This window comes from Molothrus ater, chromosome 3, assembly GCF_012460135.2.
Source record: "Molothrus ater isolate BHLD 08-10-18 breed brown headed cowbird chromosome 3, BPBGC_Mater_1.1, whole genome shotgun sequence".
Taxonomy (NCBI): domain Eukaryota; kingdom Metazoa; phylum Chordata; class Aves; order Passeriformes; family Icteridae; genus Molothrus; species Molothrus ater.
This window is the reverse complement of record NC_050480.2, coordinates 35289170-35316176: the sequence shown is the minus strand read 5'-3', so window position 1 is coordinate 35316176 and position 27007 is coordinate 35289170. Positions and strand designations below refer to the sequence as shown.

The following is a 27007-nucleotide window of genomic DNA, read 5'->3' as shown; positions in this document are numbered from 1 at the left end:
TGAGCCTTCTTTTATGAGGTTTTGTGAATTACTGATGTGATGCTGGGTTACCATGGTGATGAAATTTTTGTTTGTTGTTCAGCCTTGCAGATTTGTTTGCACAGATTTTGTCCTCTGAGACCTTATTCCTGTTTTTCAGCTTGTAGGATGGTTATGACGCAGAATCCGCTCATTTCCATTGCATTTATACTTGTTTATTGGCATGTGTGAGTTCATCCTGAAGCTGTTTCTAAATGCTGCCAGCTTTACATTTACTGATGAGTAATGCTACCAATAATTTCTTTATGCAATGTGGTTACCACAAATCTGCCCAGTGAGAAAGACCTCATTTCCTGAGTTTTAAATTGGCATGGCTTTTTGTTATTTCATGTGGAGTGGGTCTTAAAATTTTTACATGGTTGTCTAATTTCTTATTTATTTATTAGTAGGTGACATGTCTCAGAGAAAACCATATTTAAATTAATTTCTCTCAGGTGTATTGTAAGCCAGCAACTTCACTTTGATCTCCTTTGATCCAACTAACTGGCATATGACCAAAATGTGGTTTGCTTTTAAGCAGAGATTTACAAATCAGCCACATAAGGTCCTTGATGCCTTCTCAAAAGGCTGTTGTTATGCATTAGCATCATCCATGTTTGATTTGCCATAGCCTTTTTCTTTATTGAATGTCTTGGCCCTTCAGTTGCTTAATTTTAGACTTTCTAAGAAGCATGCCTTAGTTTCTAAGAAGCATGCATTGCAATAATTTCCTTTCTCTTCTAATTATTGCTGGGGTAATTTTTGTCAGTATTTTGGCATTTTGCTGATTTAGAACTTGTCATTGAGGATTTATGTTTTTATTTCTGAATAGCAAAAGTATATATGCATGTTTGGTGAGGGATTTTTTTGATCCATGTTCGGATTTCTGTTTTTTATGTAATCTCTGGAATAATTTTTATTTTCTGAGATGAAGTCTCTAATCTACACCTAGAGAAAAGAATTTTTTGAATGTTAGTCACATTTTTGGGTGCTATCAGTGGCCTACTTGGCTGCATAGCTGTCCCATGGCATGAAGCTTGGTAATTTTGTTTCAGTTTAATTTGCTTTTTGTCTTCCACTTGAAGTGGGAGCTGAATAATTCAAAGCTGAGCTGATTCTTTTATTCTGAGCCTGATAATTCTTTTAATTCTGAGCCTTATCTTGTTTATTGGCAATTTAATGGGTTAATTTACAAAATTGGGCAATTTAGATATGGGAATCAGCTGTAGTTGGTAACTGTGGAGAATTAATATTCACAGGAATTTATATCATATAATGTAAGACAAATAAAGGGTAATTTAATCCATAACAGAGGTGAAAACCATTTCTTTTAATGATACACTCTTGCTTTTGGACATTTGTCAAATGTTTCTACAGAAGAATTAGTCTGCTCTGAATCTCAGTATAAGGAAAGGCTTGAGCTCATGTCCTTAACTGCCTTCTGTGGATTTTAACAGTGGCATGTTTCTATTCCTTTTAATTGTTCTGTGTCATAGACATGAGCACTGCTGCTCCCTTGGGAGGAGGGAAGGATGAGGAGCTGGAGAAGAAGGATGAGATGGATGATGACACAATGTTTACCACCTTGGGTGAAGAGGACAAGTCCAAGCCTTCTGTGGCACCTCGCTGGGCCACTCGAGTGTTTGCAGCAGACTGTCTGTGCCGGGTGATCATGCTGTGTGAGAATGCCAACAAGGCTCACTTCGACCTGGCACTGGCTCGTTCAGCCAGACTTAAAAACCCAAAAAGTAATTGCATGCTTTGGTTTTGTTCTTAATTTTTTTTTTTCATTTTGACACGTCTTTACAGCTTAAGATTACACAACCAAGAAAAAAAATAATAAGCACTTATTCTTTCATTCAGATGGTCAAAAACTAAAGGAAATGCCCAGCAATAATCAATAAAACTGTGTCTTTATAACCACTGTAGTTACAGTACTGTGAGCACAAAGAATGAGGTTTTCTGGAACATACCAGTTCGGAAAGACTGGTCTGCTTAAGGGGAAAAAAACCTTAGAGATGCAACGGTTTTCTCAATTCTGAAACAGAAGCAATAAACTTCTAGCTAAGGGCAAGCTGGGAGTGTTTTCACAGTTTAATGTAATGACAGCAATGAATTAAACTTGAGACTATTTTAGCATCTCCAATCTAAAGAGATGGTAGAAAAGAAAAAAAGAAGGGATCAAGCTAGGTAATTATTGCCATGGCATTGGTTGCAGAGGGAGGGGGATGTGGGAGGGAGTTATAAAAAGACAGAGACTTTATAAGGTTTGTTCTTTTGGTATCCATGAGAGTGGTAAATCTTAGTTTTCAAGCTCATGTTCCAAAGATAGTTTTATAAGTTAGAGGATCAAAATTGAGAGGTCCTAGATGGCATAGTAGTTTTGTGAAGAAATGTTTTTCAGATGGTGTGAGGTGTCTGTCCTTGAGTTGTCCCTGTTTGTGGTTGTTTGGGTTCACCTGCATAGTGCTCATGAGGACTTTGTGTATGTAAGATGAATATTGTGAGCAACCTAGAATGTGTGACATTAATGGATTTTGGTGTCTGTGTTGTTGAGGATGTCTGTTATGATATGGAGAGTTACCAGGTCTTTGCCTGTGTTGCTTTAGTGCAGCCTGGTTCCAGCACTGTGCATTGCTTTTGTGAGAATCTGGTTTTTGACTTGATTTGAGGCTCAGGCCAATGAAGACTAGGAAGGAACAATTTCAGGAAAGTTTATTTTGTCATGCCATTGCATTACAAAGAAAATAATGAAATAACTGCTGCTTATAGGGGTCCTGCAGAGAATTGCATATCATAATCTGGAAAATTGTATCTATTTATTTAAAGTGAATTTTGATGTGTTCAGTATCATTGTAAAAAGGAAAACTCAGCAAAATTCTGTCCCCCCCAAATGCAACTTCTAAAATGTTCAGATTTTACTATTGTCTCTGACGGTCTGAAAAAGTAAGTGCAGAATTTATCACTGTATTTTGGAGGTGATTTTCAGTCTTTCTTTACTGATTCACCTCTGAAAAGTTTCAGCCACAAAAACATTTTCCTTTTTTACCTTGAGACTTGAAAATAGCTTAGGCAACTTATGGGTTTCATTAGTCACAGTGGATGTTGTTCAATAATTTATTTTCATGTTAGTTGTACAACATGTGGTAATTTCAAATTGAGAGTAAAAAAAGCAATAAAATGACTACCTAGAGAAGAATAATCCTTTCAGAAATGTTACCAAGCTGTGTATTTTGCTTGTCTGCATGCTTACAGCCTTGCATGTGGTCTTTGGAAGGAGAACCAGAGGCATACTCAGATTTAGGTGTTGACATCAGCAGGGGTCACTGTACGCATAGGACTCGAGCAGGACCAGAAATTGCCTTGAAGATTTTCTGTGTGTTTGGGGGATCATTCAAATTAGCTTTACTAAATGTTTTAATATATTCTAAGCTACTTAGCCACATTTACACACTTCATACACTTCATTCTACACAATTTCTGTTCAGTTTTTAAGGTTGTCTTAGGAAAAAAAGCCACAGAATGACTTTGTGGGGGGAGGGAAAGTGGAAAGCAAGAAAGAAAACTAGGTTGCATTCTTTCCTGCTTCTTCCATGCATTAAATGTGGACCTTTGAAAACAAATAGGTAAAATTCATGCATGTCAATGAAGAAAATACTGCAAGTATTCATCATGTTAGCTATCTTTGAAGTTACTAGATAGTTCTTTCTGTTTTGTTCTAAGATGACTTCTTGGTACTCCATCTCTCTGACCTTATCCGGATGGCATTCATGGCTGCCACAGACCACAGCAACCAGCTGCGCATGGCGGGGCTTCAGGCTCTTGAGGACATCATCAAGAAATTTGCATCTGTTCCCGAGCCAGAGTTTCCAGGCCATGTGATACTGGAGCAGTATCAGGCAAATGTGAGATCTCCTTCATAACTTCAGGAAATAGTGTATTTATGCCAATATGCCAGTATTAGCTTTGAGAACATTTTGTAATTTGAAAAAAAGCTGTGAGGAAATTCTTCTGTGTGTGAAAATGTGCTACAGAAACTCACTTACCTCTTTGAATTTTATTTTTGTATCTCATTCTATCTATTGTAGTTTAGTAGCTGATAAAATTAAAATTCAGTAACTTGAAAGCCAAATATTGTAAGTTACATTTAATTTTTGGCAAAAGTGGCTATTACTTTGTAGAAATAAGAATTGGAAGATATTTTTCACTCAGTTCTAGATTTAAGCTAATAAATCAGTTTTCTTGGGAATTAGTGAATGTACTTCTGTTCTAATGAAAACTACAAAAGTATATCACTGGGAAGTGGGCAATTAAAGATTTATTTGGGGATATTATTGTGCTTTTTTTGTTGCATAGCTTAACTCTTTCACCCCTTTTGTTTTTACTCTGTCGTCAAAATCTTTCCAAATACTTTCTAAAGGCAGACTTTCATCCTTTTCATTTCCTGCCTTTTTCTTCTTCCTTCTGTAGTGCTGTAACCATTGCTTCTTTCCCGTGGACTTTGTTCCGTTTGTTTCAGAAAAGTATTGCCATATAGCAACTGCCTAAAAGGCATTTTCCTGTCAGTATTTGTCACTTTGCAGACTTGATGCAAATCCAACCATAAACATTTAACTTCACATTGCTGTTCCTTTGACATTAAATTGTCATTGGCTTATTGCTCCTTAACAGAAGTTGCACCTGTGATACTGTAGTAATTAAAAGGATACTCATTAACAGAGAATACCACATATTTCACAAAGGTAGTTGGGACTTAAAAAGGCAACGGGGCAAGGAAAAAAAGTAGTTTAAGACTTTATTGTTGTTGTTGTTGTTGTTTAAAGTCTGCTATTGCAAATGTTTGCTAGACAGCAAGGATAATTTTGGGATGTAACTACAATGCCAAATTTGGCAATTTTGTCTTACTTGTTCTGTACTTGTCCTTGAGCCTTAAACAAGATGAGATAAACAACACTATGTCCCTATTGTAATTGGATTTTTAACTTTTCTTCTTATCAACAGGTTGGGGCTGCTCTGAGGCCAGCTTTTTCCCAAGATACACCATCTGATATAACTGCAAAGGCCTGTCAGGTACAGTGGAAAATGTTCACATACTATAAGTAAAACTAATTTTCCTTCTCTTTGGAAGAAGGATGCAAAAGAGAAATAGCATCAAATGGCTGGAAGATGTTGTAAACTTTAGCTGTCATGTTTTTGCAACATCTTTCGAGTTTCCTAGTAATATATTTTGTTCCTCAGATGTGCAGAAGTCCTTTTAGGGAGCTACATCAAAAAATGTATCTGGAACTAACTATGTCTTCATATGAATTCTGCAAGAAAAAAGAAGAAAAAAAAGGAAAAAAAAACCCCTTTGCTTAATGAGACCAGTAGAAATTTATGTATTGTCTTTCAGTCTGATCAGATGTTTGGATTACTGACAATTTACCTTTAAATACTAAACTTCTGTTCAGTTTAATGTTCTGTTTTAGAATTTAGAAGATCTGAGCATTCTCATTACAGTCATAGTAACAACTTGACAGTGAAAACTTGCTAAAAGACTTTTTTTTTCTGAAAGTGTGTGGGATTGTTTTCCTGCATGTGATCTTGTGTACTGCCATTTAAATCAACTATCAGCAACATAGTTGTAGTAGTAAGTGGTTTTCACAGGTAAAGAAACTACTGTTTAAAGCAGCAGTTTTGTTAGCTATGCAAACATTAGTTTTAAAAATAACTCTGTGTTTCTGAGTTCTGTTAGTAAATTTGGGTCATCAGGAGTGTGATTTTGTTTTGTTCTTTTACACTTTTAATTTTCAGCAAAACTTGCAAGGATTGCTCAATTACAGCGTAACTTGGTATCTACTTGTAGAAAAAATATGTTCATCCTGATTTACAGAATGTTTCTGCACGTTTAAATGAAGAGGCAGTTTGTGTGAAAATTTTTAATATTCTTTATAACTTGTCAAAATCTTCTCTATTCAACCAGTTTCAAAGCAGATGTGTTCACTTACAGGATCAAATGGTTGGAGATTAGGTTTGGATATTTAACTCCCTCTAGAAGTTACATGGACAGAGATGAGCTTCCCTGAAGCAGTTGGATGTTGTTATAGTTTTATGTCATTGGTGAAACAGATGTTGACTTGCTCAGCAGCAGGATTGAAGCTGGTCTTATTCCTACTATGAATGAAGAACAGTTTTGTGAGAAGTTTTCAACAGCTTTGTTCTGTACCTGTTTGGGACACTTCTAGTGTTTGTGTTTAAGTTGTTTTTTTTTTAAATATGTCCATCATTCCAGAACATGAGAGAGTTCCTTCCCCAAAGGATTTCATGTAACTGGTTCTTTAAAAGCAAAGTAAATAAATTTGAGATAGGTCAAAAATGGCTTGTAAAAAAGTTTGTAAAACCTGAACTGCTTGAGTTCTGTGAGTTTTTTTGCTTCTGATCCTCATCCTTGTAGAATAATCTCCAGAGTAAGAGCAACTCTTCTTAAAGAATTTGTCCCTTTTTCTCTTTGTAGAAAAGCAGCTGCACAAGCTGCTTCTATTGCCTGCATTATGTCTGGCATGAATGTCTTTCAGAGGATGAATGCCAGTGTATAGCAATAGTCAGGAGCAGCCAGTCTGTGTGATGTTTGTTATTTTAAGTACCTGTTTGGATCCATTTAACTCAAATGAAAAGTTGAGAGGCACCCAACTGTCTGTCCACCATTGTGGACAGATTGTTCTAGGTATAGAACTGTGGGTTCCAAATCATAGCTCAGTCTTTCAAATAATTTCTAGGTGTTTTCTTGACGTAAATAATTTGAAAACTTCCCACTAGTATGGAGCCTTATATATTGATTTGGGATGTTGAGGGGTTTTAAGGTATACTGTTGTTGATTGTTGCCCAATATATTCTTCACAGAGAATGCAGTGATTCATTACCTGAATGATTTGACCAGACACTTGGGAAGAGAATAAAAAAATCATTATAACATATTTATGGAGGATTGAAAAATTTAAAAAATATTTTCCATGTCTCTTAAGTTCTCTTGTAATATGCATTGCAAATATAGCCCTTGCAGCCACTCACCTGAGCAATTCTGTTGTCATGGCTGGGGAGAAAAAAAAAAGGAAAACCTGATTTATTTGTCTTAAGCAGGATGACAGTGGCTAAGTTTTCCTGGTGGTTGTTTTTGGTTTGGTTTTCTTACTATTTTTTTTTTTTTTTCATTTTTAAGGTTGTTGGGTTGTTTTGCTAGTTTAGAGTGATTCTAAACTTTGTTGTCTAGGTATGTAGCGCTTGGATAGGAAGTGGGGTTGTAAGTGACCTGAATGATCTTCGCCGAGTTCACAACCTTCTTGTCTCTTCCCTGGATAAAGTGCAAGCAGGAAAGGGATCTTCTAGCCAGCTTTACCGAGAGAGTGCAACTACTATGGAAAAACTGGCTGTTCTCAAAGCATGGGCTGAGGTAAGCCATGACCATCAAATCTGCCAAAGTTTGGAAACATTTTACAGTGTAATAGCAGCCTCATACCTCATACTGCCTGTACATGCCTTTCTCCTAACTTTTTTCAATTCTACTCTGGGATGTTTTAAACTCAGTATCTTTCTCTGCCCTTCTGTTGAGCCATATTTACATTGAGGCTTGGTTGTTCTTTGTTGTGTTGCACTTTTCTGGGTAAAAATACGCACTCACACCATATCAGATTTTGAATTTCTTCCCATCTTACTGCTCTTAAAATTGAAAAAAGAACCCCACAAACAAGAAACCAAAAAACCGTAAAATCAAAACAACCTTAAAATATATTCTGGGAAAATATTGCAGTTAGTTAACTAGCCAAGCAGCTAGTTAGTTAACACTGTCAAGTGTTTATTACATTTTTAGGAAGAGAGCATGTGGCCAGATTGTTTTCGGAAAGTCCCATTTATGAACCTAAGCATTATATATATACTGGTAGAAATAAAAGAAAGGACTTAAATAAAATGGAGTTTTATTGAAAAATCTCTTTTTTCCAGTAATTTTCTGATGAATTTTATCTGTGTGGAATCAGTTACATTCACATGGGAAAGGCTGCTGCTTTCCCTTCTTTTTAGAATCTCACAGCACATACTTTGACATGTTTTACTTCTAGGTGTATGTCGTTGCCATGAAAATTAAGAAAGAAGCAGAAACCAAACCCAAGCGTGTTTCAAAGAGCGCAGAGGAGGATGAGGATGATTTTGGTACCGTGGATGAGTTGCCACCAGACAGTTTGATAACGCTTGTACAGCCTGAACTGCCGGCACTGAGCCGGCTCTGGTTGGCTGCGCTGAAAGATTACGCTCTTTTAACTCTACCAGCTGAGTTTGCTACCCAGCTTCCACCAGATGGTATGCACTTGAATTTCTTGTTGTGTTCTGCAAAAGAGAAAGAAACTGTAGCTGGACATTCAGAATTATTCTGTAAATTAATTAGTATGCATGTTTTTTATGCAAGTGATAAATTCCTACCTGAGCATGTAATAACAGTATTTTCTAACTTTGAATCTTCTTTCCTTCAATTTGAAATGAATATACTCTTTATTCAAATCATTGAGATCATTAAAACTTTGTCTTTGTGGAAGAAAGAGTACTTCTTCACCTCTAATACTTTGGTATCAAATGCAAAAAGATTTTGGTTGTATGAAAAACATGATCCCTGAGATTAGAGCAGACATTGTTTTACAGATTAAGAGTGAATGCTCTATATGAAAAATGCTGCAAGATCTGGTGACTGTGCCTGCCTTTCTTGCTCTCTTCTTACTGCTTTATTGAGGCCAGTGCACTTTCTCATGAGAGGTACTAATATTGCTACTAGAGAAGGAGAGTTGGAGTGTACTGCCACTAACAAGCGTTATACCTGATTATGTTTGTGATCAAGCACACACATAATAAATATACTAATAAATTCTGAGTGCATGCTTGTTATCTGTTACTTGCAGAGAATCTTAGAATTTACCTTTGCTTTGTTAATTTAACAGGAGGAGCATTTTACACTCCAGAAACAATTGACACAGCTAGACTGCATTACCGAAACTCCTGGGCTCCCATACTACATGCAGTGGCACTTTGGCTGAACAGTACAGGATTTAATGTGTCAGAGTCAACAGAAGAGACTGCTGCAGCAATGCCCAGTTCCCAGAAACGTGCTACATCCATTATGCTGAACCAGACACCTGGGACTCCACCTACCACTAAATCTTTGCCAGAAATAAACAAAGATCGAATGCACTTAATTTTGGGTAAGAGTTACAAGTTTAGCATTCAGTAGCAGCATGTTTTGGCATGAAACACTATGAAAATGAGAAAAGATACTTTGCTTGAAATCTGTGAATTTTAAAATTTGTTACATGTCTGGACAGTAAAGTTTTGAAAATCTCTGTCTCGTCCTCCCTCTTATCTCTCTGCCTTCTGTGTTCTTTGTAGCTTTGACAGAATATTTGTCAGTGTGATTATTGTGATTTATGTAATTGACTAAAATGAGTAGGAACTGTTCTACACTGTAGTATAATGCAGGTGATACAAAATGTTATGCTTCAAAGATGCAAAAACTGTGAGTTTAATTGAAATACACACCCCTATAAAACACTGCTTAGTCGAGAGTGATATTTAGCAAGTCACATGGAGTAGCTTTTGCATCAGTTTTTCATCTTTGAGTAGCATTCACTGTTTCCCTTTGTTGTTACCTAACAGCTTTAAGAGGTGGATGTAATCTCTTATTCTGAGGAGTGCTAGAAGTTTGCTGAGATACAGATATTTAAATCTGGAATTAAGTGCCATATGTAGAAGATGAATATTGCATGATTTTTGGAGCTTAATTTAGTTTGTCTTTACACTTAAAGGAGTTCAAGAAAATGAAACTCAATTTACAACTGAAGGATTCATATCTCTGACTTACAGATCTTAGAACAAAGTATGGATTTCTGTTCAGTAATCTTAAATTTCTTGTTGTCACTGTGCATTATTTATCCTGCCAAATTTTGGGGAAGACATGATGCAGAAGAAGTGAATACAATTCTTTTGCATAGACTCTCTTTAATTGAAAGGAAGAAGAATTGAGAAAAACAGCTGTCTTTCTAAAGTATTTAAGAACCTGCTATACTTACAAAAGAATTCAAACAAAAACTTGATTTTATGATGGTATGAACATTCTTTTTTAACTATTGCTCTTTTCAGGTGTTAGTATACAGTTTCTGTGTTCCCCAAGACCTGAAGAGCCCGTAGAGCATGTTACATCTTGCTTACAAGCACTGCATACTTTATTGGACTCCCCTTGTGCCAGGATCCATATTGCAGAGGATCAGGTAATGTATGAGCATGTTGTAACAATCAGCTTTTTCCAGGTCTTGGACTTTCATCAATGATGATTACAAGAGCTGTAATTATTTTTTGTGTGAGAAAAGTATTTGTTCATCATAAGCAAGTGACATAACAATTAGGAATTGTTTAGTCCTAATGAATGTTTTTTTATGTATTTTGTTTCACTGCAGCTCCTTGGTGTTGAACTCTTGAGTGTGCTTCACCGACTCCTCCTGACCTGGGATCCTCCTTCAGTCCAGCTGCTGGTTACAGGAGTTGTCCAGCAGATAGTAAGAGCAGCTCAAGATTATTTGCAGGAAAAAAGGAACACTCTAAGTAAGATTCTGTAAACATGGCTTGTTTTGCAGAGTAAATAAGCAACAGGTTTTCTTGTTGGGAAAGGAACTCGGTTGCATTGGAGGATTGTTACACTGAGGAGGAAAATGCTGTGTATTCTAGAGATAATTTTGATTGTGTTCATAATTACCTGCTGACTTCTTAACTCTTGTAATCTTCATTTTTTCTTCCTCTTATCATTCTCATTTCATGTCATGATTTTCATTAATTTTTCTGGAGTATGAGTGGTGCAAGGTATACCCAGCACACCCCTTATTAATACCTTGTTCAGTTTCCTTAATGTTTCTCTACTGACTGCCTCCTTAGCACTTCATTTACCTTTTTTCTGAAGTTTAATGATTTAGCCACCAGTACAGGGTATTGTCATGTGTCCCTGGCACAACTGACATCCATGAGGTGAGTGAACTGCTCCTGAAACCAGTATGGAAAGTTGCCTGCCCAGGAGATCTTGCCAGGAAATGGAGCAGACTTGCACCTGGGTTCTTACTTCACTTATTGAGGGCACTCAGGGCGTGTCAGCTACCAGGATCTCTGGGAACAGGATTGTGCAACAGGAGCAAGGCAGTTGGCATGGAAAGGCATGCTCATGCTGCCCAGAAGTGCTGCTCAAGACTGTACAGGACTGCTGGAGTCAGCATAATGGTGGCAGTGGCATACAACAGCAGTCTGCTGACTGAGGGACAATCACCTCTTCTACATCAGAGGTCTAATGACCAGTTTGAAATTCAGGTGAAAATGCTAACGTGCCTGTGCTCCAGAGGCTTGTCTGTGCAGCCATAGCTGGAAGTGACATTGGTCTCACCTGTGAGGCATGAAGGAAATGCTTGTGAAGGTGAGCAGACTCTGTGGTGTCAGGAAAGGTAAATGAAAGAATGAAACGTTCTTCAGAGGTCCTGCAGGTGCAGGAGCTGAAGTCCCATGTTTCTCAGGAGAGACAGCCATAGACTATGCTGGAATATGGCCCTGGAGGATGATGCTTGCATGGAGATGGTGGCTGCAGTACTGTGACTTCCAGCAACAAAAGGCTCGATCTCCAGATACCCAGTTGGAGAACACTGAGGAGATCTGGCAAGAGGAAAGAAGCCAGCTGTCCTACTTTGACAGATCAGAACTGATAACACTGAAAGGAAGTGAAGTGTGATACCAGTCAGGAGCCACAGGCTGCCTAATCAAGAAGGGAAGGTGAATGAAGCCATGTTAAACCAACCCAAAAAAGCATTCCAGTCAGGCTATGGGAGTCTCATGAAAGGCTTTTACCATCCAGCCAGGTGACACTGCTGGAGGCTAACAGCTCAGAAGTGTATGAAGCACAGACTTCTTCAGTCCAGATGCTGGACAGTCCAAATGAGGGTGGGGCTCAGTGGATTTGCTCCGCACTTATACAGAAGAAATGGTTACAAAGGTTAATGGTAGTCCTGGCTGTACCAGCTGTGTGATAGTGGAGGTCATAATTTCAAGGGAAAGAAAGAAAATGAATAGTGGAGCAAAAGCTTTGGCTTGACTTGGCAGACTTTGGCTTGTTCAGGGAGCTTGTAGATGAGATCTTGTAGATGAAATCTTGTGGTAAACTTTCCTGAAGGTCAAAGGAATGAGGGATTGTTCGTCTTTGGTGACAAAATAAAGCTCATTCACAATGATTGTGGCAGGACGCTGACTTGGCTGAACAGGAACTTCTGACTGAGCTCAAATGTGACGTGGAAGTGCTTGGATATTGGAAGTGGAGGCAAGCTGCCAAAGAAGACTACTGAAGTCTTCCTGGGTATGGAGGAGTGGAATTGGGAAAGCACAGTTTAGGTGGAGCTGAGATTGATGATGAATGTCCAGTGTGACAAGAGCAACTTTTATAGATAGATTGTCAGCAGAGGAAATTTGGACCTGCTGCTGAATGGATTGGGTGATCTAATGAGAAAACACACTAGAGGAAAAACTAAGGCACTGTTATCTTCTTGCTTACCCCTCCCGTGTCTGTGTCTAATGAGCAAGCCTAGGGAGAGCAGTGCTAGCTACAGCAGGTGAGCATCCAGTTAGGGACTGCTCACAAAAAAGCCAGCCATACCCTGGAACTAGATGTGATGCATCTGAGGGAGGGCTGATGACATGCTGAGGATGTTGCAGTCATCTTTGTAAAGCTGTGGTGCTCAAGAAAGCTTTTCAATGAATGGCAAAAATGAAATGCTGTGAGTAACTTTGAGTAAGACATGAGGTGGGGTTTGAGTGAACTTGCCAGTAAGCCTGCTGTACTTGTTGAAAGGTTTTTGAGTAAATTTCTTTTGAAACCACTTCTTAGTACATGAAGTAGAAGAATGTGATTTGAAATAGCACAGACTTACTGAGGGCAATTAATGCCTCATCACCCTCTGTGATGAAATAAGTGCCTTTGAAAGTGGAGAGGTGAATATTGTTTACTCAGACTTCTGCAAGGCTTTTGACCCAGTACTCTACAATATCATTGTCAAGTTGAGTGATGTGACTGAAAAGTAGGAGAATAATTTGTTGGACTGCTGTGCTTGAATGGAGTTTAGTGATTCAAGTCTAACTGGAAGCTGGTTGCAACTGGTGTTCTTTAGAGATCAGTATTGGATCTGCTACTGTGAAGCACACAGGACAGATAGGAGAGAATGTACCCTCAGCATATTTGTGGATGATACCAAACTGGGCAGGTGGTGGGTGTGCTAGAGGGTGGTGCTGCCTTTAAGGGGAATTTTGAACTGCAGGTCTGAGAACCTGCTGAAGTTCAGCAAAGACATGCAAAATCCTGCATTTGGGATGGGATGTGCATTGGTATAGGCTGGTGGGCTGACAGATTGGATAGCAGATTTGCCAGAGGAGGAGTTGTATGTGTCAATCTCTGGTGTGAAACCTGTGCAATGCTGATGCCTCTGTTATTGGGCTGTGTTAGAAAAGCATGACCAGTGGATTAGGGATATAACCATAACCAAGAAAATGCATCTGGAGCAGTGTCTAGTTTTCTTTGCCCTTCCTCCTCATTCTGAGCAAGACAGCTGTTGGCAAACATGAAGGAAGTTCAATGGAAGTCCACTAAGCTGCTTAGGGAAGTGAAGTGTGTGACCTGTGAGGAGAAGCTGAGAGAGCTGAACTCACTTAGTCTGCAGAAGAGAGGGTTAATGTGGGATATAATAGCAAACCCCCTTCTTAGAGGGGATTTAAAGACAATCCAGAGTCTTCTGAAAGGCATGTGGTGGAAGGACAAGAGGCAATGTACACAAAGTACAGCAGTGGAAATCCAGATGGGATACTAGGAAAAAATTGGTCACTGTGGGAGTGGTGAAGCAGAAGAGCAGGTGCCCAGGGATGTGGTATCTCTATGCTTGGAGATACTCAGCAGTCTGAAAGCTACTTTCTGAGGTACTTCTAGTGACCTCTTCCTTTTAAGAGAGAGGCTCCCTGTTTAATCATGCCTTTACCATTTTTAGAAAAAAAATCTCAGATACACTGTTTCCATCTTTGCTAGGTAAATTAGTTTCCAAGAGGCAACCTGGGAAATAGTTCATTGATGCGTGTTTCAGTTGAATAGGTCTGCCAGATTTTCTGTTACCTGAAAGAAGTGAAGTAAACCCCAGAGAATATTCTCTTATTAAGGAAAATTACTATCCTAATCTGGCACAATGTACTGTTGATAGGAAAAACCCCCCAACTGATAGCTTTTGCCCGTTTTCCATGTAAAAACACGGAGAAAATTTTGCTGGAACTTGAGGAACCAGCACAACTGAAAATGCAGGCTCTGTTCCTTCATATGAATTAATGGAATTGTTTACTGTCAGCCCAGTAAGCTGCTTTTTTCAGATTGATGAATGTGATAACAGTAGCAATCATTTAAATTCATAGGAGCTCTATAGGGGTAGTTCAGGCCAGCTTTGCCTTACTGAATCTCTGTTGCTGTTTAATGGGAGAAGGAAAGACTGCAGCTGGCCAAGCTACCATCAAAAAAGAGACTTTTTGAGCTGAATACACTCAGCTAGACATAGACATAGAATCCTACAGTGCTTTTCTGTTCTCTTATTTCATAATCAATTTAGGCTAGAATAAGATTTTGTCAGGGTGGAACATTTAATTAATAGCTATTAAATTAAAAAAAAAATGTCCTGGCTGTTTATTTGTCATTGGTTGCTGTATTATCTTGCTTCTCTTAAAATTGATCATATAACTAACAGCAACCAATGACAAATAAACAGCCAGGACATTTTTTTTTTTAATTTAATAGCTATTAATTAAATGTTCCACCCTGACAAAATCTTATTCTAGCCTAAATTGATTATGAAATAAGAGAACAGAAAAGCACTGTAGGATTCTATGTCTATGTCTAGCTGAGTGTATTCAGCTCAAAAAGTCTCTTTTTTGATGGTAGCTGTAGTTTTATTTTGTGCAAGACTACATTCGTTTTCTAGTTCCAGAATGATTTTTATTAAGTATTGTTGCAATGACAGTACTTCTAAGGCATTTTAAACCCTTTTAAGTCATTCTAAATAAAACATTTAGTCTGACATAAGCTATGTTTGTCCTATCTTACTGTAAAGCAACTTTTTCTTCTTGATTCTTAACTTCTTTGTGAAGAGTGTGTCATGTAATTTTTGGAGTGGCATCTTAACTGTCTCAGACATTTCTTTCCTTTTTCAGATGAAGATGATAATGAAGAAAAAGAAAATCCTCTTGCTTTAGGAGAGGGAGGTGAGAGTGGTGGTCTTGTGCCTGGAAAATCTCTAGTGTTTGCAGCCATGGAGTTGCTGATGTTCATCCTCGTACGACACATGCCCCACCTGAGTTCAAAAGTGTCGGATTCTCCAAGTCACGTTGCTGCCAAATCCCACCTCTCTGAGGAAAGCGCTCGTCTTGTGGCTGCCACCGTTAATATTCTCTCTGACCTGCCTTCCCTGTGTTCTCCAGCAGGTAGGACACTCACAGGGTATGTGTGAGTGCTTGCACAGTGAGGATATGATGCTAAAAAAAAAGTAAATACATTGCTATGAATGCTTTAATTCATAGCATTAATAATATTTAGGTAATTAACTAAATGAAAATTCAGGCTTTTCCAGTGACTAGCATAAAGGAAATTTGAATTTGATTTTAAGTTTGCATGTGTGCTGCATATTTGCTGAGGAAATTAGCTCTGTGGACAAAGGCTGTAGGAGTTTCAATAACACACTTAGATTTTAAGCCCCTGTACCAATTTGATTTCATTGTTGGTTCCCCCCCCCCCCCCCCCCGCCTTTTTCATGCTTTTGAAACCTTTTGGGCAATTTTTAATCATATTGTTAAAGAAACAGGACATTTTGGAGATAATTAAATTCATGAAAAGTTCATGAAAAGCAGCAGCTGTATGAAAAGACAATCCTACAGGGGGGAAAACCAGCACAATTCATCTGTGGTACACTTGGCCTTGCAGCCGTTGGCTGTCAGTCATTCCCAGTGTGATTATAAACTAAATGGAGCTTTCTTCTGCCCAGGAAGACTGTCACAAAGGATGTGTGTAAGCTGGAAGCTGGGATAATTGCACTGAGTGAAGTTCATGGGTAAAATCACAATTACATGGGAAGCTGTGCTCTTTGACTTTTGCTTTTTGGAGAGCAAATTGCTTGACTGTTGTCTCAAGAATCTTTGGGAAGTTTCACCCACTCTTACAGATGAGACATTTTAAAGTTAGTTCCCTAATAAGGTGCTCTGCAAATAACATATTTGGACAAAGTTATGCTCAAAAGACAATATGGCTTGTCTTCAAACAGAAATTTGTGAATTTGTGCCTTGCACTTTTTTAAGGAACAACAGATTTTGAGTTGGAGTCATGTCCTGTTTTTATTTAATGCCCGATGTTTGTTTTTCTGTTTTTTTTTTTCTGAGAAGGTGATGGGAAAGAGGGTGGGCAAAAAGAGTAACAGTATTACTTTTACTTCTGTGTTGTCTGGAGTGAGGGTGTTACTCCCAGCATTTGGCAAGTGGCCACTGCAAGTAGCTCAGAAATGACTCTTAGTTTAAAGAGCAGTCCCTTCCTGTCATAATTGTTTTACTTCATGTGTTTATCCTCACAGCATTCCCAGAAGTAGGAAAATGGCAGGATTTGTGTTTCCACAGATGTGGGGAAATGAAGCATAGAAGAGATATGGAACGAGGCTTGACTGACTGAAGTGATCTGTAGATTGATTTTGCATGCCTAAACCCAACAGCACTCTTCTATCAGTCCTGTAGGGGCTTAAAGTCTGTCTGCATGTGTAATTGAAACTGCTACAGCCTTTGTCCATGATTTGAGACTCCCAAACAGCTTCCTTTCTTTGCTTCTGGTAAGGTGGGGCACACCACCTTACTCAGGAAGTGCAGTAACTTAGTTTGCATACTTCTTTCCAGACCTCTTATTTTTGCTGTTTGTAAGACCCTAGTGATATGTAGATCCTTCTCTAAGGTACTTAGCAACCTGGATGACATACCTTGTATCACATGCCATGTGGGACAAAGCTTTAATAGCTAAATCATCATTCCTGAACTGACAGCAGCATTTCAGTTGTTGGCTTGTATGATTTGTGTTATGGTACACTTCAGTAGCACTGATGAATGAATTTGGTAATAAAATGGTGAATGACACATATCACTTGTTACCTGAATTGCACTTTATCTCATCTCCTTTGTCTCCAACCATACACATCCATATTGGGAAAGACAAAGAGCTTATCTACCACACTTTAAAAATTCTATTTTATCTCTTTTTTTCCCCTTTTTTTTAGGGTGTATGACAATCTTACCCACCATCCTATTTCTTATAACAAAGGTGTTGAAAGAAACAGCAGTAAAGTCAGCAGATAATCAGGTCCCACCTCCAGTCCCTGCTGCTCTTCAAGGGATAAAAACTATTGTTACTCTTCCAACAGTCAGGACTGATGAAACTCAGAAACAATGGACAGGTCTTATCCGCAGCACTCTGGCATCTATCTTGGAAGACTCTCAGCCTGGTAAGTGGTTTCCCAGTGCAGGAGTTAAAATTCAAGAAAAATGGATTTTCTGTAGTGAAAAGTCAAGTATGATATCTGCCTATAAGTTAATGTAAGACCTGAATGAGCAGAACTTCTCAGTTGCTTAACAGGTTTTATTGTTGAAAAGCACAACATTGGCTTTAATAAAATAGTGACATCTTAGGAATTCTCACTTCAGATTTGTCTTTGGTCTGTCTTTGGCAGTGTTGAGCATAACCTGCAGTTAGAAGTTTTCCCTTTTGCAATGCATCTGGCATCAAGTCATTTAGTCTTAATGACAGTCAGTGTTAAAGAGAACGAGTGGGAAGACAGCCACAGATAATTGTGGAAAGGTTCATACTGGACTAGGATACTCACAACACTGTTGAAAGCTTTCTTTGGTGAGAAAGAAATCCTGGCCAAAACAATCCCTGTTACTCACCAGCACAATGGTTACTGTCTCTTCAGAGAACTGCAGATCACCTCTTATGGTTCACATACATGCTTTGCCTTGCCCTTCAAAAAGTAAAAAAGATGTACAGTCTTAGCTGCCTAGTTAGCAAAAGAGACACAAAGATTTGCCATTTGCATAGTGGTAGTCAGCGAGAAAAACATCCCGTTGCATTGCCAAGGAGCCATTTGTAGAGAGTGAAGAGAGGCTTGAATGGAGTCACTCATGTGAGAGATGGGGAATGAGGAGGTAATTGCAAATGATTCAGAGATGTCCAAAGGGGGAGGATCACTAGGTTTGTGTTAACCAAGCCAAACTTCTAATTTGATTTGTCACATCAGCTCTTGTTTTCCAGCCTTTAGTTACTGTAGAGATCTCACAGGCCCTCTTTCCAGAAACATCACTGGCTGGAGATCTTTTTGCAGGCGTCAGGAATTTTTCTAGGTTCCTTGCAAGAGTGTATGTTTTCTTTTCTAATCTTCTGTGAAGTGCGATCGATCACAGATGCAAAAATCTAAGCAAGGTCCACTACATTCAATTTCAAACCTCATCATTCAATAAAATTCAAACAATGTAAATTTAAAATAATTTAAATAATGTAAGAAAATTTGTCACTTAAAATGCTTGGAGTAGTTTTTTGAAGTGAGGTTTTACATTATAGCTAAGCCAGTTAAGTGACTAGCTGATATCTGTAAAGGGCAGTCATGCTGTTTTTCTTTTTTGCTGACTTTATATATGCTGTTTTTTTGTGCCTCTCAGGGGAGAGCAGAACCAATGTGGCCAACCAGACCAGCAGAGCAGTGCTTTTAATATGTATTATAATAGCTATATATACATATTTTTGTTCCTGTTGTGAATTCATTAATGAGATCTGTGAAGACAGAACTTATGCAAGGAAAAAAAAATGGTGACAAAGGCAAATATAGGCTATTTGAAAGACAGGAAAGGTTAAAGTAGGACTGTTCCTGTTGGTGACAATTGGCTGTCAGATCTACTAGTCTGTTCTGTGAAACCTCATGTTAAGTAGAAGTTGTTGCCATGCTGGATATCTATTTCTCACTCTGCTGTATCAGCTGAATTTAATACTTTTAAAAAGTGAAGTAGACCTTTAATGGGGAAAAGATCTAAAAATATCTTTTTTCCTCTTGTTTACACACTGAAAACAAAAAGCATGACTTGGTCTGGGAAAGTGGGTGATGATGTTTTCCTTGATACTTAAGTTTCAGAAAGATTGACTTACTTTATTAAAACAACTGTTAGAATAGAGTTGCTCAAATTTTTGTCAGTCACAGTCAACAATGATACTGTAATAAGTAAATGCATATGCAGTTGTGAATAATTTCAAGTACATATATTTCCTCTTTCTGAGTTTTATCTGTGTTCACTGGATTTTACTAAATAAATGCTAAAGCCTTTTTGGAATAAGCTAACAGCATGTTTGCTTTTGTTTTTCAGAGGCCTCTAAACCTATTCTTGATGAAGTAAGCATACTTACAGCTATTGCTCTCTTCCTCTTGTCAGCAAGCACTGAAATAATTGGAGTGCAGTCTTTACAAAATGGATGTATGAACAGATTTAGAAGTGCATTGAATTCTTCTGATCCTTGGGTAAGATCATGTTATAGGAATGTAAATGACATGCAGCCAGCAGAAACTAATCGTGATATATTTAACACATTTCCTGAATGTTTTGTGATGCCTTTACTTCAGGGACAAGTACTGCTGTCAGGATAACTAGAATTTTCAACAATGCATTATTGAAACTCATGAGCAAAATAACCCAAACTTAGTGCTTCTAGATAAAGTGTTCATGGCCTTGTGCCAGGTTCTTGACTTCAGCTTTTTAAAAGGCAAAACCAGTCTCTGATATATGAAGTTCTATCAGATGAAAAGGTTGGTTACCAGAGAGGGGTGACATTTTAACGTTAGTGTTGATCTTTTATAATACAAACTAAACCATTTTTCCATAAATAAAATTACAACCACATTTCTGATCAATTTTATATTTGTTTTTGCAAAACCTGTGCTTATTTTGTGTGTTCATACAAAGCTCAGTTTGGGAGCAAAAATATAATTTTGTGGGCACCATCAGAATGTCTATATATCATGATTCATTTGCATCATAATTTCACTTCTGCCCTTTGGCTTGAGTTTGTGAAATGCCTTCTGAATTACTCTGTCATTGAGGAGGAAAGTTAAAAAAGTTGTAGACTGACTTAGTTCAAGCAGGCTAATGCACTGTATGGGTAGTTAAGCTTAACTTTTCCAGCCATGTATATATCAGTTTGAGTGGGTATACAAATCTGCAGGTGGGAGCTAAGGAGAAAAATCTGTGATGTTTCCACTAGCAAACACTGCAGGGATTCCTGAGAAGAAAAACATGCAAAAAATGTGGATGTGTTTGGGGTCACAGTGAGGCATTTAAAATCCTGTTTGGACTGATAATTCTCCATAGCAGGGCAGGTGTTCTCCAGCATGAACATAAAATTCAGTTGATTCTGAAGCCTGACTCTGGATAGAAAGCTGCTTAGAATTTTATTGTGCGAATGGAAATGTCAGTTGTATTAAGTGAAACTTTAATGTCGTCCTGCCTCTGAGCTCTGTATAAACACAGGAACAGTAAGAGAGAAGTACGTGGTCACCCACTACCCTGCTGGAAAGCTGCCCGTCAGCTGGAACTTACCACTATTTTTGTAACACACAGAGCAAGTTTGGAGAGCAGCCAGGTGGTGTCCACTCTCTTCTCACCAGTGTGCAGAGCAAATACTCTGTAATACTTGTGTGTTCATTCTGGCTTTTTAAATGTAAAATATTCCTTGTTGCAGTCAGGGACGAGACACCTGTTTGTAATAAAAGCATGATCGTGATTGTACTAAGTGCATTGAACTGATTAAGGAGAAGACTCTTCCAAAGAAACTACTGATGCCTTAAAAGAAATACAGGAGTATTTTTGAAACTATTACCACATGAAAAGGTCAAATATCATGTATAGTAATAACCAGAAGTCTGGTGAGCTCAATTCCCTTTTGTTCCAACAAGATAACTCAGTTGAGAGATCCAAGTGTTTCAACGCTGTTGGGCAAGTTTTACATGAGAGTGTGACTCTTATGCTTTGAAGAAGCTCTGATTTTACCTTTCAGGAGTTTTTGTAGACTTCCGTGAATGCACAATGGTCCAAAGTTTTATATTACACAGTTCAAAGGAAAAAAACTTGGATGAAATTCTGCTGTCAGATGCAGTCATAAAACTCTTTTGAAATATGGTTGCATTTAAGAAAATACTTTTACTCCTTATTTCAAAGGTTAATCTAATCATCTTTAACAGCTAATAAGGAATGAAGTTTAAAGAAAATCAGAAAAGGAAGAGAATTATTTGTAACAATATGGAAAGATAGAGGTAAAATTTGTTGAAAAGGTCAAAGATGATGGTGAGTAAGGCATTAAGGAAAAATGTTCTTCTGTGGAGCTCTGTTACAAAGCATACAAATGCTCTGTTATTATTTCAGACCTTAAATATTGAATTGTATAGAAAACCTGCAGCTGTATTCTATTGAATTAACAGTAATATGAGCTCATAACCCATATTTTATTACCAGTAGTTTTTATAATCTATGACTTTTATTCAATATTTTTATTTATATATCTGTGTTTCCACTAATCCCTGGATCTCCTCACAGATCATTTTGTTCAGTAATACTTCCTCTAGAACATTTCTGTTCAGCGTGTGCTCAATAACTCATCCTGTTTGGACTTGAGTGCAGTTAGAAAACACGTGCCCTGTTTTATCCTCACATTTGTTGTGAGGCTTCACCTTTTCAAAAATGCTGGGTTATTTGTGGTGGATTTTGGAGGAAGATCTTTGCATGCCCCAAAAAATGTATTCATAAATTCATCTGAACAAGATCATCAGTGGGTCATTTTCCCAAACCTTGGCTTTAATAATCTCTGCTTTCCACAGAGAGGGAGGAGGATAAAAAATAAAATAGATAATGACAAGGAGGGCATTCTGTGATCAGCTCATATAGTCCTAGGCTACTACCAGCACAAAATGGAGAATGAGAAGCAAGGATGGAAAGGCCTGGCAGTTTTGGCTACAGCCTTGGCTTGTATTAGAACAATAAGACCACTTTGTTCTGAGTCATTTTTATGGGCAGTGTTGCCTTTCTAGAATTGGAATAGCATATCACGATTTTGAAGATTAAGCTACTGTTAGAGCTGGGAGTTCTGAGACCTAAAGATGCAGTTCACTGTGAACTGGTGTGACTGACTTGTCTGAAATTAACCATGTCTTTATTTTCTCAGGATTTATATCGTTACTGCTACTTAGTACCTGCATGTTCTTTCTAATTGTCCTTCCTTTTATTGAACACTGGACTAATACTGCTTTATTAGCTGGGCTGTGTTGCTTCTTTCCTCTTACTTAGTACGTTTCCTTCCCATTTAGTAGTCTTTTTATTTATTTAATCAGAGATAACAGAGTTTATTATATTCACTGAATTAACAAATAACTTTGAGGACAATTGTATTTATCTTGATTTGATTAGGTTCAAGCCAAGTGTTACCAGCTTCTGCTTTCTGTGTTCCAACACACCAATCGTGCCCTGTCCACTCCATATATTCATTCACTGGCCCCTATCATGGTTGAGAAGTTGAAGGCTGTGGAAAGGAGCCGCCCAAACAACAATCTGGAGCTTTTAGCAGTCCAGGAAGGAATTAAAGTCCTTGAAACGTTGGTTGCCCTTGGTGAGGAGCAGAATAGTAAGTATTTAGGTTTTCTAGAGAAATGAGTAATGCTAAAATAGAATATTGAATATTAGAAATGTTGCAGTTAGGAACTCAGTGGCGTAATCACAAATGGACTGTGTGTGCAACATGCTTTTGTAATTCCAGTGATTGAACTTTTGTATAGATGAACTTGCATAGCATATACAGTATGATATACTGTGACCTTTGCATTTCTGGTGATTGCAGGAAAAAAATCTAAACATGAACTGCAGTAATAAGTGATATTTTATTCTGTTTGGAAATTTGTATTTCATGCTGTTTCAATTTACTTTTTCTCATTGTTAACTTAATTATTTTAGTATACTTTTATCAGATTCCTTCTACCAGCTCAACAAGTTTCGGCTAAAGAGCCCAAGAAATTGAACCATACTGGTCAGAGTATCTGGATTGTAGATGAAGCAAGATTTACTAGATAGAATATATTACTTATAATTTTTCTTTGAGTTAGTTATTCTTCAGCTGAAACCATGGGCATTCTGAAGACTCACTGTCTTTGACATTTGAGTTCAAATGCTGAAAAAATTCCTTGTGAGCATACTACTATTGGTTTTGTGTAGGGTTTTTTGGACGGGTTTTTTTTTGGTTGGTTTTTGTGGGTTTTTTCCCCCCAATGCACTCCTGTTTGGAGTTTCTCTTTTTTGATAGAATATAAAATTTCTTGAGCCTCATTCTGCTTCTGGAACAGTTGTTTGAAACACAGGTGAAATTAAAATGAGAGAGTAACTGAAACAAATGAGAAAACAGATCATCTGATTTGCTGGCTGGCGATATTTCACCCCATGAGTATGAATTAGTCAGAACCTATAAGGAAAAATAATTAATACTCTGGTAATCTAAAACAATTTTGATAAATGAGTTACCATTAATTTTAAGTTCTTTGAGCTTAAAATGTACAATTACCAGGTTACACATTTCAAAGTTGTACTTGAGTTCTTTCTAGGTACAAAAATTTGCCTTGTTGCTTAAGTTTAGCTGCCTTTTTTGTTCTCAAGGTCAACCCTCTTGATCCCTTTGCCATTTTGGGCTGTGGCCTTACTAGGTCATGCTAGCTGAAGTATAGCTGCCTTGCTAGTTTTTGGATTAGGATCTCCCAGACCAATACAACATAAATAACAGCAGATAACTCCCTGACTTATTTGTGAACACTTGCTTTCTGGTATCAGTTCACTTAATGTTTGCTGGGGAGGTGGATACTCAAATTCAATGGAGTAACATTTCTGTCTGCCTGAAAAGTGTTTGAAATCCTTTAATATGATAGGCACTCTACATCTTAAAATCTTTCATCAATGATCTGCAATTGGATGGTGCAAAGCATCTCAAAATAAGCATCAGGATCAACATAATTGTAATGAACAATAATAGAATCTTAAATCCAGTCCTGGTAAGACAGATTGGAGTGATCAAAACACAGGAAGCCATCTACATTTCAGTTGTTTTAATGTGATAATTTTTTGATTAGTTTCTACTGTGAGTTCTGAAAACAATATTGCCCTTCCTTACCTGTGTAGTAGCTGATAATTTTTTTTTGTTTAATTCTCTGATATGGTAATTCCATTTTTTATTTCTTTCATTTTTAGGAGTACAGTTGCTTGCCCTTCTCGTTCCTACTCTGATCTCCTATTTACTGAATGAAAATGCCTTTGCTTCTGCATCTACAGCATCCAAGGATCTTCACGAGTTTGCGCTTCAGAACCTAATGCACATTGGTCCACTTTACCCCCATGCTTTCAAGACAGTAATGGGAGCTGCTCCTGAATTGAAAACACGTCTAGAAACTGCAGTCCGAGCAAGTCAGGCCAGCAAAGCAAAAGCAGCTGCTAGGCAACCACCACCCACAGTACATTCCACCCCGACAATTAAACTGAAAACTAGCTTTTTTTGAATTACTTTTATTATTTTTGGACCACTAAGTAGTCAGAAGCATTACATTATCCCTGCATACATGTCTAATTTCGTGTAATTTGTGTGTGAAAGGCTGTCTAATGGAGCTTTGTGTAATTACTTGAAATCCATGCATTACAAGGGAAGTGGTGTTACTTGTATTTGTATAGATTTTTAGGAAATTGTGATCATATTTATGAATTTCTGTTATAAATTATCCACCAAAAATTATTCTGTATCTAAATAGTTTTATTTATTTTTAAAAGCTATCTCAAACCCTCCAGTGGTTTTTGAAATCTGGTGATTGTTATCCCACCATTGTGCCAACACACTAACACAGTGGGGATGGAGAGAAGAGGAGAAACTGTTATGAAGTACTTACCCTGTACCATGGGGAATTTCTAGTGTAGAAGTACGAATTTTTTCCTTTTATTTAAAAAAAATAATAGGGAAAGGGACTTTGTAGATTGTTTCAGCTTGCATGAAAAAAACCCCAAAACCCCACAACAAAATAATTGAAAATTTTCAGCCTTTCTTAAGGTGAGTGATCAAGCATGCTGTCTTAATGGGTTGTCCTTATTTATGTGGTGTATATCTCTTTCAAGTCCGTTTCCATGCTTGAAAATGAATAAAGGATGCAAGGAATCTAATCCCCTATCTCTTCGAATATAAATTTTAAAGAATGCACTGGAAACTGAGTTTTTAAAGAGAACTGCCTTCTATCTGCATTTTTGTAGGTGTAGATCTTGGCCCTTGTAAGGTGTTTTGTGTTTGCAGTCTTCCTGTTCTGCCAGCAACTGGTTGAATATGTGGTGAGTCAGTGCTCTGCCCTTTGTCCAGACTCATAGGTATTTAACCTTCCTGCTAGATTTTATTTTCTGATACATCATACCTGTAGTCCTTGATCAAGTTTGCAAGCTGAGGTACTGGAGCACTTTGCACTGTACTGACTCAGGGGGCAGAACACAGGTGGGAGCCAGGCTCCTCCAGTTTTCCCTTCCCCTGCCAGGCTTTTTTCAAAAGCATGTGGCTTCCTTCCCATCTGAGTGAGTCTGATGTGCAGATTTTGGGGCTTTTAGCTCATGTGCTGTGCTCACCTTGCATGCACAGCCAGGGACTCTCAGTGTCTGTCTGCTGCCAGGCCTCACCCTTCCTATTGGCAGAAGTGTGGAACCATGTATTTTCTTGTGTATATAAGACTGACTTACATGAATTTTTTGACACAGCTGTTGAATTTATGGGCTTTTATAGGGATCTTTCTATACATTTTGCTTTATAGAGAGAAGTAACATAACCAGAGGTCTCTACTAGGCCTGCTGAATTTCATCTCTGATGTTTCTCTGTATACTCTGTAAAAAACTGCATATTTCAGATGCTTCAACTTCAAATATAACAAAGGGATAGTAAATATAATTGAATATGACTAATATCTGCTTAAAATATTTGTAGATCACTATTTTTGCATAGATACTTCCCTCTAGGCTTTCTATTTTCCTCTAAGACCTTACCCAATATCCCTTTGAGTACCTATGCAAAATGGTCAAGATAATGCTCTTTTGCCCTATGGTAAGTTGGCTGTGTGCAAAATATTTAACATAAAATCAGAAATGCTTTTTTTCACAGTGAATGTTTTAGTACTAAAGTGAGGACACAGCAAGTGGTGCGTACTCTAATCTCAATTTTTTTTTGTAAAGATAGTAATCAAGTCTTGTTCCATTGTTCTGCAGGAGTAAAGATATATGCAGAAGTAAAAACAATGTGCTGTACATGAGAAGGAAAGTAACTTCACTAATTTTTTCATCTTACTATAAGTAGTGGGAATTAAATTGATTTAAATACATCCCTTTCTAATAAGTCTGTCCAGCATTAAAAATCTATTTTGCTTAGAGGTTCTGAACCAGTTTAACATTTGAAAGTATTAAGGACTCTTCCAGTTCAAAATTAACACAAACATTTTGCAAGTAAAAGAGAAAACAAGTTTGTAACCTGTTTTAGATTCCTTCCCCTCCACCAGGTAGTCTAGGAATTAATGACTTCTTGGAAAGATTTTGTCTATAATCATGTTTTGTTTGCCTTAAGTTTTATCTCAGCACTTTTAAGTTTTGGTTAGACTCTAGTTGACAAAATGTCTGAAAATTCGGAAGGGGGGAGGGAAGTGTAGCAATCAAGCATAACTAAGAAGTCAGTAGAACAATAGAAAAAAGTTAGCAGAAGAGAAAACGGCACTAGATAGATGTAGAGGGATAGAGAAGGGAGAAGTTTTTCTTTGTATTTTGTGTGGCTGTCTGC

General features: G+C 37.8%; 1 protein-coding gene across 1 annotated transcript in view; it reads left to right on the top strand.

Moving 5' to 3' along the window:
• The window catches only part of HEATR5B (HEAT repeat containing 5B), a 55649-nt gene extending 30281 nt beyond the window's left edge, over positions 1–25368 (top strand). Inside the window, 13 exon segments of the mRNA XM_036379834.2 lie at positions 1515–1766; positions 3742–3923; positions 5020–5088; positions 7265–7444; positions 8109–8346; positions 8976–9236; positions 10171–10298; positions 10485–10629; positions 15286–15555; positions 17379–17603; positions 19510–19661; positions 22597–22810; positions 24415–25368. Coding sequence (XP_036235727.1) covers positions 1515–1766; positions 3742–3923; positions 5020–5088; positions 7265–7444; positions 8109–8346; positions 8976–9236; positions 10171–10298; positions 10485–10629; positions 15286–15555; positions 17379–17603; positions 19510–19661; positions 22597–22810; positions 24415–24719 — 2621 coding nt within the window. The 3' untranslated portion in view covers positions 24720–25368.
• Positions 25369–27007: the final 1639 nt, after the last annotated feature.